We start from the raw sequence: 17,254 nt of genomic DNA on the forward strand, positions 1-17,254 counted from the left end.
CATATGTATGCTTTATGTGTCTTCACACACCCCCCCCCCCTCGCATTTGTGTACATGAGTGTTATTCCTTACAATCCTTCCATCTTTTTCTGAAATCAGGGATCCTATCTCTCTACCTCTCCACTACTGAGACTGGCCAGTTTGATTTGTGGGTTCTGAGTATCCAAATCAGGCAAGCATTTTACTCAACAGCCCTGTTAATGTGTTTTAATGAGCTTTTATCATAGTACAACAGAGTTTACTTCAAGGCTTACGACGTTTCTTTCTCTCCCTGTAAACTGTCAGCTCCTCAGAACCAGCTTAGCCTTCAGTGGTATTCTCCTTAGGACCTTAATTTCATGTTTCTCACATTTTTCTGATTATGCATTAATAGCAGTTTTTGGGTTTATTGTCTTTAGGCATTGGTTGATTTAGGATAAGTGAAGAGTTCTCAAATCAGTTTATTTTTGCCCTAAAGTGGTATTTAATTGTCTTGAATTTTACACACACCCCAAATGCCTGTCAGCAGTTCTTCCTAACCAACTTGTTCTCTGTCAGTGTAAGTTAGTGTCTCTCACCTAAGTGTACAGCTGTTTTTGAAACATCAAGATTATTTGGATTTGTTTTCAAGTCAGAGTCCACACTGACTCATTCTTGGAGCTCTGTGCCTCTAGTTTCTCAGGAATGAATACAAAGGGGGGTCGGTTATTTAAAGGTCTCACCTGGAAGCTAGTTTTGACTTGTAAATTACTGTGTAGAAAATCAAGTTCAGAATTAAACTTTGGACAATTCAATTTTGACAGGTTTCTTCTAATGTGTGAAATGTTGAGATTTGAAATAAGTGTTTTGTCTTTTGCTACATGGTGAATAGCATGCTTAGAGGGCTGAGCAATCTGAAAGTGGGTTTGGGCCTTATTTCTCTAGCTTCTTTCTCGAGAGACATTTCCTTAACACTTTCAGCCTTACTCCATCTTGTCTGTGGCTCACATGAATTGACTTGCCTTGACCTAGTCCACACTTACCTCTTACATCCCAAGTGGTCTGTCTAATTCTGCAGTGGGAGTTGGTTTGTAAGAATCTCCTGCAGATCTGGTCACAGCAGCCTCCTCCCAGAATGTTCTCATTTATTGAATGAACTGTGCATTTCTTTCTTTTTCTCATCTTGTGGCTTTCATTCCTATGCTGCTTTTTTTTTTTTTTTTTTAAACTAGAGTGTACAAAGATGGAACTTCCAGATCATTGAGTAATTTCTGCTGATAAAGATTTCTGGGAACCTGATGTGTAAAAATGAGTTGGAAGTAGTGAGGTGCTGTGTGTGTGGTTGGCCAGCCAACCACTGATTCACAGCCAAATTGCTGGGCCTCAAGAATGAATTTTGAAGTAATCAACAATGGCTGACTGGTGGCATTTATTGGCTTTCCTGGGAATTGAATCTGAATACCATCAGGGATATTTCAAAGAAACAGGAAGGAGTCTTTGAAAATGTTCCCAGAATAGACAGTTTTACATGACAATATTTTCTTCTGATTCAAAATTCCTAAAGCAGCATTTTAGGTAGTCAAGAAGCTGTCCTGTTCAGGTTAAGTCGTATTCTAGGATTCTAACTAAAGCAGTCACCTTCAGACATGTGTGGTGGGGTGCCTGGAGTCGAGTTTCATCTGCCACTTACCCTCCGCCTGTGGAGTTCCTAGGCTCTGTAGTTCCCATCTCAAGGATTAATACTTTGGATTAGAAAGTTAGATCAAGAAATGGGGCAGTAGAGTCCTAGGGGATTGGGACAAATCCCCTATGGTTTTGTTTTGTGACCTACAGGATAAGGTGATGGCACATTATTTTCGAGCTTAGTTTAAAATGTGTGACACTTGTGATAAAAGTTACCAATTACATAGTCTGGTTCTCAAAATGAGAATTCCTGTTCCCTAAAAGTTCAATTCCACAATTCCATCCCTAAGGAAAACTAAGGGAACCCGGATTGATCATTACTTCAATGGTTTTGAAGCTGAGTACAGAGAGGCATTTGTACAAGGTACCACAGATCATACACAACTGCAGTCTCTGCTCAGCCTATCGGAGCAGCCTGAGTCTGGCTCCTGCATTTAGCAATCCTCCACCTTTACAGCCTTTTGTGTACACCAGAGGGCAGAACTGCTTGGCAGGGATAGAAGGGAAACAAGACTTGTTTTCCCAAGAGGCAGATATGTGCCTAAGCTTAGAAGGAATAATCTTAGAATGATGAAATGTGCAATATTTGCACTCACACTTAAATTTTAAAACTAATTGGAGACTCAGGAGGCCTCTCATCTGCTCTGGTTTAGATCTTTAAAAGTCTCCCTAAAGGCTGGCTTAGTCACCAGCCTGTGGCCCCACTGAAAGGCTGTAGACTTTTAGGTGTTGGACTTGGTGGAAGGCAGATTGTTAGGGTCATGCCCATGAAGGGTATACCTGGACCTGGCCCCTTCCTCTCCTTTGCTTGGTTGCCAGGGGACAAAGCCTCTTCCTTGTGCTGCAATCTGTTCCACTAATTGGGCAAAGGCCTAGAGATTTAAATAAAAGGACAGTGGATCATTCGTGCAACAAGAATATCGGAATGTCAAATTTGTCGTTGAGGGGAAGGTGCGGGATTATATACTGACAGTACAGTGGAAAACAAGGGTCACAATGTGCTAGTTCTTGGGCTTAGTACCTCCCCAGCAGATGTGTGTTAGCAAATCAGGAAGAATACCAGTAACATATAGATGTTCCAGCCAACAGCTTCAGGCTTGCTCAAGGTGCCTTAGGGGTCCATTCAGGGCCCTACACACTACCATGTTTTCTCTTGCTGCAAGCCTGGACCAGAGGTCTGCAATCATGGGCTAGTATAAACCTTTATAACAGCAGACTCATTTTGGAAACTGGACACCGTAATGGAAAGCTAATACACTGGCCATTGTGCTACTTGTGTTATCACAGCAATTCTTCCTGTTTACTGCAGCTCTCTGGTCAGTCTGGAGTCCTTGCATACCATCTGTCACTGCAGTGGCACCTGCCCAAGGCAGGGGTGCTTATACACAGGAGCATACCATTGCAGAAGTGCTGGGCGTGTGTGTGGTCAGCTGACTCAGTCCAACCACTTCCACTGAGTAAGGACTTTGGACTTCAATTTAATAAGAGCTACGTTAGTTACCAACTTAATCAAGGCTTGGTGGTTTGTTGTCTTAAAGCAAAAGTTCCAGGAATGCATATCAAAAAACTCAGACATGGGTGAATCTTGCATCGCATGGCTACATTAACACTAAATATAGACCACCAATTGTGTGCTGGGCTTGTGGGAACACTTGTGAGCAGCAGGAAGATAAGGACAAACTACAGAATTGGTAGAAAGTTTTGCTGTCATTGCTCCTGAATAGTTGTCTTTCCCAGGCAATTGAGCAGTCAGACCTCACATCTTTGTAAGTATTGCATGCTTTTCCTTACCGAAACTGAAGGACGGTTCTAGTGTCCAGTTCTTCAGTCTGTGGGTTTTTTACTCTGAGACTGAAGGACGGTTCTTGAATCCGTGGGGGTTTTCACTGCACATGCAACATGCTTTTTGACTTCTCATTGAAAAGATGCAGACTTGAGTTTAAAAATGTGCTCCGTGACTCTGCAGAGTGACCTCAGGAGTGCTGTTAACAAGTGGCGGCGAGGCGACTCATTCAACAGAGCATCTTGTTAAGCTTTGAATTGAGCCTTAATTCTGAGTTTGTAGCATGCAATGCGGTGTGAGTTATTTTTCTGTTTTGATACAAACACGTGCAGGGGTGGAGAAGTACAGTGATTTTTTTTTTTCAAAGACTGTATTTGTCAGAATATCTATTGGTAGAAAAATCAAATGTTTCAGCTGTTAGCAGTGATTGAGAACACAGGAAAATGAAATTACTTACCTGTCTCAGCTCCAGGATTAGAAAGGGTGCCATTAAAAGGATGTTGCTTTGGCCATTGGTGAGTCAGCAGACCTACGAAGTGGAGTGGGGTAGGGAGGCTGAGTTAGTGTGACACAGGATGGGTAATGACACTCTGCACCAGCCCTGTTGGTTGCTCCCAAATGCCCTCATTGCAGCTGCCAAAGATAGCAACCCCACGGCATCAACAGCTGTGGGTTTGGTTTTCAAGACATGTGACCTTGTATCCATTTCTTGGCATAGTCACCAGCAAGCCACCTGCAGGCTCTCAGAAGCCATGAGTCACCGAAGCCTGTTTTCTTCACTAGCTTCTTTCTATGTGTTGCAATACTGGAAAGATATATTGAAATGTATCTACCGACACAGTGAGCTCTCTGTAAAGGTTTTCTGTCAGGACTCTCCATTATTCACTTGGGTCATCTTAGATTGAAAGAAATCCCTAACAAATTTTATTACAGATTTTATTTTAAATCGTATGTGTTGGAGGGCACATGCTCGTGCCACAGTGTTTATGTGGAGGTCAGAGGACAACCTACAAACTTGCAAGGAGTCCTTACTCATTGAAGTAAGTGAAGGAGTTTGAATTCCAGCTGCTGGGCTTCGTGCCATTTCACCATCCCTTTCATTTCTTTAGCAGCCCTTTCTTAGTCTGTGGCAAGGCTAGTAAATTTTATTAGTTGACTGTACTCTGAAAACAGACTTTTTAGCAATGATATTTCTAGCTAGTCCTCTACTTTGTAACCCTGTTTTTGCAACAGCAATGACATTCATGAGGGTGCAATAGAAGCTCAAGGATATTAAGTCAGATTCAAAAATGAACTGTGACTCCGTTACCATGCCCAAAATAGAAGCTGACTTTGCAACAGTGATCCCACCACCTGACACATACAGCTGCTGTCTTTTTCTTTTCTTTTTTTCTTTTTCCTGGTCATAAAGGGGGGGAAAAAGTAGTGTTTGGGATAATAAGGTACACAGAGATGACAAAACAAAGCACTTATAGGATGGCTGAGGGCTATGTGTCTAGGCAGCCATCAGCACTTGAGGGTGTGGTTTATCTGCTGAGGGATGAGCTTTGCTTTCTAGAGCATTTTCACTCACTGCTGCTGCCACTACTGCTTCTTTGCTTTTAGTTATACCATGTCTAGTTATTACCTTCAGACTACTCCATGGAATATACTTGAAGTTCAATAGTTTCAATATCTGACATGCTTTGTAATGTCTCACTGCATACAGTGCATGATGCACTCTTTCCAATTAAAAATTCAGGAAAACTGAAACAGTTTGAATTTATGAAAAAAAGAAAACTAGTGCATGACTTTATGACTGTAGAGTATTTCTTAGGTAGGGATTTATGGATGTTTTACACACGTACCACTAAATTGTAGGTGCCACTGGGAGATCACTAAAGTTTTATCTGGGAGATCACTAAAGTTTTATTATTTTAAAGACTTTTATTTTTTTACTTATTATTATTATTGATTGTGTGTGTGTGTGTGTGTGTGTGTGTGTGTGTGTGTGTGTAAGCCACAAGTGTGTAGGTTCTCACAGAGGCCCAAGGAAGAGGCTCGATCCCCTGGCGCTGGAGTTAAAGGTAGTTAAGAGCTGCCTGGTCTCAGTGCTGGGAACCAAACTCAGGTCCTCTGGAAGAGCAGCAAGCTCTCCCAATAGCTGAGCCATTTCTCCAGCCCTGAAGCTTCTGATACTTTCTAGATTTTCTATAGATATATTAGCACCCTTTCTCCCATTTAGTCTCTTCCATCTCTGTAGTTATTTTCATTCTGTGGTTGGGTCTTAAATGATATCTTTTCAAGAGAATGGTATCAAGAAGAAATCTGTTGCCGCCTATACATGGGCACAACATTTACAGCTCCTCCTACTCCCTCTAAGAATTATTTTAGTTAAGTGTTTGTCTAAGTATATGCATGTGAGTGCTGGTGTCCAAGAAGGCCACAAGAGGGAGCTGGATCCCCTGGAAATGGAGTTACAGTTGCTTGAGAGCCCCCCAGATCTTGGTGCTGAGTATTGCACTCAGAAGAACATTGAGCCATCTCTCTAGTGCCCAACCTTGACTTTCTGAGATGCCTTTTAGACCCCAGACTCATTTTATGGAAAGAAAAAAGCTTTCTTAGTCATTGAATTAGGTTTTGGCAGCCTTCTTTACACATCTTTAAGTGGGTCAGGATCTCTTACTGTGTTAGATTGTGTGTATGTGTGTGTGGTATATTTATGTGTACGTGTGTGTATGTTGTCTATTATATGTGCATGTGTGTGAGTAGTATATATTGTAATTTAAGAAAAGTGGTGCGAGAGAGAAAGATGCCATTCGACAGGTTTCAAGCAGAGGTGTTTTTATTAGGGGAAGGGATCATAAAAAGGGGAAAAGAGAGTGGAGAGACTGGCCTCCCGGGATGGAAACAGTAGGAGAGAGAAAAGGGGGGAGAGAGAAGAAAGGGGAGAACGGACAGATGGAGAGAAAGAGATGGGAGGTAGGCAGGGCCCTTCTAAAAGGAAACATAGTGAATGTGCACAGTGGCTGCAGCCGAGGAAGTTTCCTGTCAGAACCCCAAGGGCAGGCCAGTACAGATGCCTGAATACTAACACTGTGTACATGGTGTGTGTGTGTCAGTGTCAGATGTCTTTCACTATCACTTTCCACATTTTATTTGAGACAGGGTCTCTCACTGAACCTGGAAGCTTACCGCTTTGGCTAGACTGGCTGGCTACTGAACCCCTGTGATCTGCTTATTTTTACCACACCCATCACCGGGGCTGGAGATGTGAGTCAGGAACTCATGGTTGTGCAGCAAGCACTTTACACACGGAGACATTTCTGCAGTCGTGCACTGAAGAGGTGATATCGCAGACTTGTCTAGCTACTCAGGTTTTCCAATGTGGAAGCTGTTGTTGTGAGAGAGCAACATGCAAACCTTAGCTTTAAAAGTATTTGTTACAGGGCTGGAGAGATGGCTCAGCGGTTAAGAATAAATACTTCTCTTCCTGAGGAGCTGAGTTCAATTCCCAGGAATCACATCAGACAGCTTACAACTGCCTGTAACCTGGCTCCAGGTGATTAAAAAAAAAAAAAACCTATTTGTTACATAAATAATCTCAGTTCCTTAGAAGCCAGATGGAAGAGATCAGGTCCCAGAACTATCATATCGTGGTTTAATAAGGATCAGGATAAACAGGCTGAATAGATGTTTATTCAAGGAGAAATAACTTACAACCTAGACAGATAAACACCAGCAGGTCCCACAGCATGCTCTCCTCTCCTCATCCTGCCAGCAAGAGAGCATTCCCCAGCTCCTCCTCAGACCTAGTTCCACAGGTCACTTCCGCCCCTGGCTCTACCCCCAATGGGCGTGGTCAGTGCCACAGAAGGAGACAAAGTGAATATCCCACTACAATTCCCCTTTTAGTCTAAAGAAAAGATTTAGGCTTGCTACAAAACTATATACAAAACAGTGAATAACAAGTGTGCTCTAAGAAAAGGAAAATCAAGACCAAAATGGCCTACATATCTGCCTAGGGTGAAGGCATAACGGAGTTTACAATAGAGTTGTTCTAAGCTGGAAAGCTTGTCTAGTGCCTAACATATGTAACTAGGAAAAGATAATAATAGTTGTGGTAGTTTAATCTTCAACCTCATCAAGACCTGAGAAGGAAAATAACAATACTAGTGTAGACAGGAAGTGCAGATGGGCAACTTCCAAAAGGTGCAGTGAGGACAAAAACAGAAAGCTACCTGGACAGTTCTCACAGCAATATTGGTACACCCAGTTTTGGCTAAGGCCAAGAGTACTTGACAGACCACAGGAACAGCAGGGAGCAAGAAAGGCTGTCTTACCCTGACTTGGCAAGGTTCAGCAGTCTTCTATATTTGTCTCCTGCAAGCACATAGGACTGCATGTCCAAATCAGTGGTCAAGGTGGGGGCAGTTCTTTGCCCAAGAGGTCATTAACCGAAGTGAGGATGAACTCCAGAAAGAACAACACTATCAAGATTCCTCTCTTGCTGGGCGGTGGTGGCGTACACCTTCAATCCCTTTGCTCCAAAGACAGAGGCAGGGAGATCTCTGTGAGTTCAAGGCCAGCCTGGTTTACAGAACTCCAGAATAGCTAGGGATACATAGAGAAACCCTGCCTTGAAAAACAAAAACAAACAAACAAAGACTCCTCTCTTAAGGGCTGGAGAGATGGCTCAGCAGTTAGAGCACTTGCTACTCTTGCAGAGGACCTGGGTTCAGATCCAATTAGCTACCACATTGTAGTTTACAACTATCCCTAACTCTAGTTTCAGGAAATCCAACTGTCTTTTTTAGGCTTCCTTGGGCACCAGGCATACATGTGGTGAATGACCTGCAGAGCATGGACATTCACGCTCCCACTCAGGAAAGGCAATAACCCAAATCGCTCACAAGAAGCGGTCTTGATGCAAATAGCATGAGGAGTTTTTATTCCAAGTGCACTGGGGTCCACAGTCATACACCATGCATGGATAGAGGACTGAGGACCTCGAGGGCAGAATTGAGATAGCTTTTATAGGATTTACATCAAAGCTAACAAGGCCAGTTTCAAAGCTAGCCTATTATTTTCACTAGGCCTAAAAGCAAGGTCGTGGGACAGTTCAAGACTTGGATGGTTAATAAGGTTTCCTAGGTTACAGAGATTTCATAGAGTACAGTTTCTACAAGGAGGGATTGTTTAGTGCACCTGCAAGATTAGGGGGTTTTCTTTCTGTAGGACCAGCAGGCTCAGATAATGGGGGGGCAGGGAGAATGTACTCTCCAGTCAGGGAGTTATCTTTATCTATTGGCAGAAGCACTTGTTCTTTCTAGTTTTCCCTTCTTGCCACGAGTCCCATCTCATTTAGTTATTAATTTTCTTTGTGGACAGGATGACCCATAATAATTCCCAGACTGTTGTTGAGAATAACAACATTCATTAGAAACTAGGTGGTTATGAGTAATAATAAAAATTTCCAGAAACTGGTTATTGTGGTCAAGCTATTTCATGTGCTTTCTTTTTCCTTAGCTTTGTATGCAGCTAGGGTGATTTTTAAATACATGCTGGTGGATATTTTTAAGTTTCTAACTTTTAGTAGTTATTAGAGAGTTAGGCTGTATTTTCATCCTTTCAGTGGCACACATACACATATGCAAGCAATTAAAATAGAAAAAAAAAGACAGAGAAAATAAAAATAATCATGTCTGTGTAATAGCCCTGGTTGTCCTGGGCTTTGTAGACTAGGCTGGCCTGGAACTCATAGAGATCCTCTGCCTCTGCCTCCTGAGTGCTGGGATTAAAGGTGTGTGTGACCACACACATCCCATTGACAGATCCTTTATTTGTTTGTTTGTTTATTTATTTATTTATTTGATTTTTCGAGACAGGGTTTCTCTATGTAGCTTTGTAGACCAGGCTGGCCTAGAACTCATAGAGATCCGCCTGTCTCTGCCTCCTGAGTGCTGGGATTAAAGGCATGCACCACCACTGCCCTCCAGATCCTTTCTTTGGTGCCTATATTTGCTAAAGTTTTGTCCTGGAAAGCCACATCAAGCACCTAATGGCTAAAGGATACATCTGAGGGCAAGGCCTCATGCTTAACTGAAGAAAATACTTTTTTTTTTTTTTTTTTTTTTACTTTATCCTGTGAATGAGGGGGCAGTGCTTGAGTGCCAGGTGGGCATGTGGAGGTCAGAGGACAATTTGTGCAGTTCCGTTCTTCCCTTCCACCGTGGGGATTTCTGAGATCAAACTCAGGTGGTCAGGCTGCAGTTTTGTGTTAAATTAGGAAATTAGGGGGCTGGAGACCTGGCTTACAGGTTAAGAGCACTGGCTGTTCTTCCAGAAGACCTGCAATTCCCACCACGGACATGGCAGCTCACAGCTGTCTGTAACTCCATTCTAGGGGATCTGGCTCCCTCACATGGGCATACCTGCAGGTAAAAAGACCAACACACACAAAATAATAATAAATAAATGATTTTTAAAAATTAGGAAAATAGAAAGGGTTATCTATTCATCTGTCTGACCGTCTTTGTGGTCATTTGTTGACTAGCTTGTTTTGTCTTTATAAGACATGAAGCATGTCTAACTAGGAACCATCTAATAAGAGAGACATATTTCGGAAGGCAATTATGAAATGAAAATCAGACCCAGGGCAAATAAGATGAAGTGGGAAGCGAGGAGGAGAAAAGAGCATTGCAGGTACACATGTAAGAGCTGCTGGATGCTAGCCACACAGCATGGTGGGTGGTGCCTTTTATGCCTGTTGCTATTCCTGCTGCTCTGGCTTATGCAGTCCCTCTAGCTCTTCTTCCTGATGGTGTCATTTTCTTTCAGGGACAATGATTCATTCCTCCCAGGATGCCCGACCTTATGGCATCCATGAAGAAGGGAAACTCTATGTTGTGGATTCCATAAATGACTTAAACAAACTCAACCTCTGTCCGACAGAATCGCAACATCTATTCTGTATGTATGGTCCTGGAAGTGTTTCAGGCCACCATGGCTTTGGGAATTCCTAAAAATATCAAGGGTAGGGTGGATATGTTTCATGTGGTGGGGGTCGGGTGGGTATCTGCAATCACTGGGCACTAGATATGTATGTTATTTATCGTTAGTTAAGCAGTTTTTCCTTTATGCGCCTAATCCTTCACAGGATTATTGACTTTTTTGGCATGATCTGAACTCTTCAAAATTCCTGAGAGAAGCAAGGCATATTGGTCCATGCTTGTAATTCCAACACTTGGAGGGGTGAGGCGGGAGAATCATACATTTAAGGGCTATAAAAGGTAGTTCGTAGTAACCTGGTTGTATAGTAAGAGCCCACTTCTTGTCCTGTTATTTCCCTTTAAAGCTTCTGGGGAGTGGGCTCACCTTTCATCCCAGCACTTGGGAGGCAGAGGCAGGCAGATCTCTGTGAGTTCGAGGCCAGCTTGGTCTTCAGAGTGAGTTCCAGGACAGCCAAGGCTACACAGAGAAACTCTGTCCTGAAAAACAAAAACAAATCAAAACAAAGCAACAACAACAAACACCTTCTGGGGAAGAATTATACAGTGATTTTGTCACTGGGCAGGGTGGAGGCATTGGTGTCAGCTGTGGTGTGTATGGCTTTGATTGGGAGGCAGAAGCTGTGGAGAGGATGGAACATGGGATGTGCTTGATTAGATAATCAAGCAGTACAATGTGTGGAACCAATTCAGAGAGGAGGAGAATATAAAATGTAATCCAGCAATTTCCCTACCCTAGGGGCTCACAGCTCTTATTCAACTTTATCTGAGCATTATTAGGCACCTAAGAGTTACAAAGTAGCTAATGAAAGGCAATTCCCAGCCAAACTGTCCAGAAGAGCCTGGCTCCTAGAGCAAATCTATCTTGGAAATAGCTTTAAGAAACCAAAACACCCCACGGGCTCTTTTGTCTAATGGATTTGGACCTAAGTGATTATTCTGATAATAACAACAATTTCCTGGGAGATGCCACACAGTGTTTGGTCTTTCTCACAGGGAAGGCATCGCATACCCAGCTCCATTTAGATCACTGAGGAGATGGGCGGTAACATCTCCATCAATTTTCCATTCCATCTCCAAAGAATAATTCATGCCCCTTCTACTCCACAGCTAACAGTTTGCAAAGAACCTTCCAAACAGGTCTAAGGACATAGCTTAAGTCTATTCATTCTTTGAATTCTAACAGAGAAAGTAAACAGACCCAAAATTGCTCTCCCAAAGACACCCCTAATATAGAAGTCACTTTTCAGGGCTGTCCAGGGGGGAAAAAGTGTGTCGTCACATCTATCAGGTGTAGTTCTGAGATTTTGTTGCTTTCTTTCCTATTAGCTTTAGAGAAGAAAATCCCAAATGCTGGTACAAACCCAGGAAATGGAAACCGAGGTCTGTTTTTTGTGGGGCTGCTCCTGGTGTTGACAGTCAGCCTAGCACTGGTCTTCTTTGCAATCTTCCTAATAAGTAAGTACTTCAGGCATGCTTGTCTCCATTTGTGTGTTCTTCTGTTGCGTCTGGATCTAGCTAGTGCTTTCTGGCCATCAGAATTTCCAGGGAAAGCAGGGGTGGGGGGTTTGAGGGGTGGAGGGGTAGGGGGTAGGAGGGGTACAGGGTTGGAAGGGGGTTCCGTGTGTCTTAAGGGCACCTTGTTGCTCCTGGATAGGGTCCTTGAGCACAAGTCCACACAGCACACTCCCACAAAGCCAGGTCACATTTGTGTTAAATATTTATATAAGCTTTTAATTTGTCACTTGAAGCTCCAAATTGCACACAGCATAACCTACTTAACTTTAATTTCCTTTACTCAATATGTAGATTTCTTCATTACATTTAGATGTAACATACATTTTCATGAGGTTTTACATTCCCTGCATGTTTTCTCATTTGCATATCACCCCAGAGTTCAGTTCAGAGTAACCGGTGCTCAGGCTGATGACCAGAATCAGTCAGTGCTGGGGATATGAGAGCATCCCGTTTGGGGCTAGCTTCTGTCCTGTCTGCTCTTGGCCTGAGAGATACATATCATACTCTTAATTGGTGACACAGGCTTTCCCACATCTGCTCCTCAGTGTAGAGACCCCTAAGCAGATTCATGTCAGCCTCCTGTCTGCTTTGTATAGCAGGAGAGGAGCTGCCTACCTGGTGTGTGTGTGTGTGTGTGTGTGTACGTGTATGTATGTGCTCCTTCATCAGAGCTACCACAGTTCTCTCTCAGATGATCCTTTTATACTAATATCTGGAGTTATTGCTATTCTCTTCCACACCACAGAAAGCTACAAGGAGCTGGGGATAGGGAGGGTCTTATTCCTTTTGTTTTTTTTTTCTTTATTTCATGTGCATTGGTGTTCTGCCTGCATGTATGTCTGTATGAATTATTTGGAACTAGAGTTAGAGACAGTTGTGAGCTGCTATGTGATTGCTGGGAAGTGAATCTGGGTCCTGTGGAAGAGCAACCAGTGCTGTTAACCACTGAGGCATTTCTATGGCCCCAGAAAGGGTATTATGTTTGACACCATTTTTATTGGAAGCTTGGGCCTGCTATCCTGTCATTTCTTCTGCCCTTTCATGATTATGGTATCTGACAAACAATGTTTATTTGTTTTTGCTTTTTTTTTTTTTTTTTTTTTTTTTTTTGAGACGGGATTTCATTACATAGCCAAGATGGGCCTTGAATTTGAGATCCTTGTGTCCCAGCCTCCTGAGTTCTGGGATTATAGGCATCTGTCACCATGCCTGCCTTGCTTTCAGAGCTTTTAAATGAGATCTGTAACTCCTCTTTGCAAAGCCTCTTATTTAAGCTTCTTCTGGAGCACAGGAGATGGAGGTGTTAATTGTAAGACTCCTTTGGGTGTCTGAGCCTGGGTGTGTGAAAAGGGCTATTGTGTGACTTTTCCTGTGAGGCCATGGGAAAAAATGTCTATTCTCCGAACCCAGGTAGACTCACTGGCGTGGTGAGCCAGTGAGTCTATTGGGATTATATATTTATATTATCAAGCACTAAGGTGTATTAGTTACTTTTCTGTTGCTGTGATAAAGCACAATAAAAGACAACTTAAAGAAAAGGGAACTTGGGGACTCTAAAAGATCACTTAGGAGATGTTCAGTAAAGCATCTATCAGTTTTGATCACCCCTCTTATGTAATATGCAAATGAATCCTGCATTGTGGGAGCATGCCATGGACTTGTGCCCTGGACCCTGTCCAGGGAGCAGTAAAGTGCCTTAAGACACTGTGTTTCAGAGGGAGAACAGTCCACCATGCTGGGGAGGCATGGTGGCAGGAGCAGGAATCTGAGAGGTCACATCGTTCACCACAAATGTGAGAAGGAACTGGAGATGGGATGAGGATATAAACTGGCAGTGCTCACCCCTAGTGATGTGCCTCCTCTGGTGGGGCTCCATCATCTAAATGTCTCCAAAACGTCCACCAGTGGACCAAGCGTTCACACACGGGAATCAACCATGAGTACCTCAAGGCAGATTGCATCACCAGAAATCCCCCTCCAGCACAGGAGGCTACTGGGAAGAGCTGCATCCTAGGATCTTCCTGTATATCTTGTAGGAAGCTCTACCAGGCAAGCTCCTCTCCCCGCAGCTGTGCACTGATTTCTCCTTGGGGAGATGCCTTGTGAATCCTGAGCCTTGAATGTTACGAATGTTCCTCTTCCATCCAGAAAGGAATGTTTCAACTTAGAGGACATAGCCGCATGGCACTCCACCTCATCCTCTGTCTCCCCTCTTCGTCTTTCTCCTCTTCTGACTGTGGCTGTCACTGCTCCTCCTCCTTCTTTTTTTTTAAAGTTTACTTTTCTTTTTATTTATGTGTATGCAGATGACCTTGGAGATGACCAACTGAATTTCCTGAATTGGTAGTTACAGATGGTACAACATGAATGCTGGGAATAGAACTCTGCTTTGCTAGAGCAGCTGTCACCCTTAACCACTGGGCCTCCTCTCCAATCCCCCTGCAGTCCCCAAGTGCTTGCTTCTTTATGTCCCCTCTAATGTGTTCTATGTGCCTCTGAGGGCATAAAGAGGCATTTTGTTCACATCTTCCCAGGAAAAGCCATACAACACGGGATGATGTTTAATTGCTTGTTTTCCTCCCAGCTTATTTCCTTTTCCACTTAGAAGCAGCCAGGTGAATTATCCTTGCAATAATGTAGCCTTGCAGTTAGCTATCGATTTGGGGAGGGTCAGCAATTGAAACCACAGGGCCAAAAGACATAATATGTTCTTATTCTGAAATGTTAGCCCAACACAAATGAATGATCTGCCTGTTGTCCTGCCATACCTAACTGCAGGAAGATATTTTAGATAAGACTATAGACTACCAAATAACCCAAAGGAAAACCTGTCTTCTATAGGATAAGCAGAAGAATAAGAGAAGTAACAATGACAAGTGTTTTCTATGAGGTATGTAGAGTAGTCCTAGGTGCCATGCATTGAATACTTGATGGCTGTTTGTCAAAAACCTTCTGATAACTGTGTAGTATAGGGTCTAAATATTTTTTTTTATAATACTGAGGAGTGAACCTAGTATTTTGGGCATATTAGGCAACTAGGCAACTTTTTTTTTTTTTAACCACAAAACCGGTTTACTAGCAACCCCTTTACTTTTTATTTTGAGACTCACTAGAATACCTTAAATTCACTGAGAAGTCCAGTTAGGCTGTTGAACCTGTGATCCTCCTGCTTCAACCTTCTAACTAGTTGGAATTACTGAATGACATTGCCATGCCTGGCTAGGGCCTTTCATTATTTCCAGTTTACTGTTGGTGACACTGAAGCCTCATATGCTCAAGGTGATGGAGCTAACATGAGCAATTCAGGACTCACAGGCACTGATGTAAAATATAAGGCATGGTGTGAATGCCAGTCTCTATTTTTTAAAAGACTTACTTAATATTTTATGTGTATGAATATCTTGCATACATGTTTATATATGAACAATGTGCATACCTGGTGTTGTTGGTAGAGGCCAGAAGAGGGCACCCGTCTTTCCTGAACTGGAATTATAGATGGTAGTGAGCTACCAAAGGAAATGAACTTGGGTCATCTGCAAGAACAGTGAGTGCTCTGAACTGCTAATGCATCTCTCTAGTCCCCCAGCTCTCTTTTAAAATAGAATGTATTTGAGGGGGGCGTGGTGGTACAGGCTTCTTTGTGTGGGGGTTAGTGGTAGAAAGACCAGAAGCTCAAGATTATTCTTGGCTAAACAGTGTGTTCAAGGCCAGTCTGGGCTACAAATAAATAGGTGCTGGAGAGATGGCTCAATGGTTAAGAGCTCTTGTTGCTCTTTGCGGAGGATGCAGGTTCAATTCCCAGCATCTATGGAGCAGGTCATAACAGTTTGTAACTCTAGTTCTGGAGGATCTGATGCCCTCTTCTGGCCACCACAGGCACACATATGGTGCACAGACATACAGGCTACATGCTCACACACATGAAATAAAATAAATCTAAAAGTATCTCTAAAAATAGATAAAACAGAAAGGAATTATTTAATATTTGCCTCAAATGTTTGCTTTTACTTCGCTTTTGGTTTTGATTTGGTCTGACTGGTTGTCCTGGAGTGTGTAGTGTGTAATCCACTTCCATCCACTTCCTGTATCTGGGACTAGAGCTGCGGACCACCATGCTCTGTGACCACCATACTCTGCAACCACAATGCTCTGCTCAAGTGTTTTATATTGAGGCCAGAATCCTAAAGCTTGGCAAACAGAGATGGGGGAATATGAGTTCAAGGCCAAGCAGAGACTCTGCATCAAAACTATGTATATTTTTATTGTATAAGCACCCCAGGCCAGACATATTAATCTCATTATCTTTTGTGTGCACGTGTGTATATGTGTGTATATGTTTTGTTTGTGTGTATGCATGCTATGTGTATGGAGGCAGAGATAGATGTTGGGGCCTGGAAATGAGACAATGTGACAGTCACTCCCCAGGAACTAGTAAGACACACTGGAAGCCCCTGGCGCATCCTTCTCAGGCAGAATCTTACGGAATGGCTAGGGGTGGTCCACCCTGGCACCAGGAGGTCATAAGGAGAGCTCACTAGCTGGGCAACTCCAGTTCTCTCTGGGTTTCTGGGATGCATGACGATTTACCGAGGGTGCTTCTCAGCGCTCAGTGAAGCATCTTCATAGGGTTCCCTCCACTGTAACAGTCTGTTTTCCACTTGAAGTTCAGACAGGAAACCAGATGGACGACGTGTCAAAAAGACTGACAGCTGAGAGGAAGGACATAGATGACCTTAAGAAAATCAACAACATGATCGTAAAGCGGCTCAGCCAACTGGACTCGAAACGGAATTGAAAGGGTTTTCCCCAAGAGTGGCCACGGATACATGGAGCTTCTCGCTTGCCTGGAGTATGTAGGTTAAGGACTGAGAAAGTGAACTTCTTCAGGCTCCAGATCCGATCATACCCGCTGATTCAAGAATGCGAATCGCTCCTAGGCAAGCCAGAAAGGGGTGAACTTGATTCAGGCTAATTTCCTGCTAACTGGTTGCTCAGCTTCGCTGGGGTTAGGGTGGTGGGGGCTAGCATGGAGAAGACTCAATAGCAATAAAACTCAGCTCTTTACCAGCGGCTACTAAAGAAAACGAGCATGTTTTAGAAGACTTCCAGTGTTCCACTGAGGTCTGTGATGCTTCTGGCACCTGTGCAGATTCCTGCACTAGCCCAAGGAATCCACCGAGCCGTCTATGTTGGAGGCAAATCAGGTGGTCACTCTTCAGTAGCACACATTCTTCTACTGGGGTGACGCACTTGGACGACAGCTTTTGAGCGCTGTTGTTTGCTGATCGCTGAGTAGTAGTGGTGTGTGTGTAGGGAAGCTGAG

General features: G+C 43.3%; 1 protein-coding gene across 1 annotated transcript; it reads left to right on the top strand.

The window, feature by feature from the left end:
* Positions 1 to 10,248: 10,248 nt before the first annotated feature.
* On the top strand, positions 10,249 to 16,774 carry Lsmem1 (leucine rich single-pass membrane protein 1). Its single transcript, XM_051175074.1, has 3 exons — positions 10,249 to 10,375; positions 11,743 to 11,871; positions 16,596 to 16,774. Exons 1-3 carry the CDS (start codon positions 10,249 to 10,251, stop codon positions 16,724 to 16,726), a joined length of 387 nt encoding a protein of 128 aa, XP_051031031.1. The 3' UTR covers positions 16,727 to 16,774.
* Positions 16,775 to 17,254: the final 480 nt, after the last annotated feature.

Source organism: Phodopus roborovskii, unplaced genomic scaffold (genome assembly GCF_943737965.1).
Source record: "Phodopus roborovskii unplaced genomic scaffold, PHOROB, whole genome shotgun sequence".
In the NCBI taxonomy this organism is placed as follows: Eukaryota; Metazoa; Chordata; class Mammalia; order Rodentia; family Cricetidae; genus Phodopus; species Phodopus roborovskii.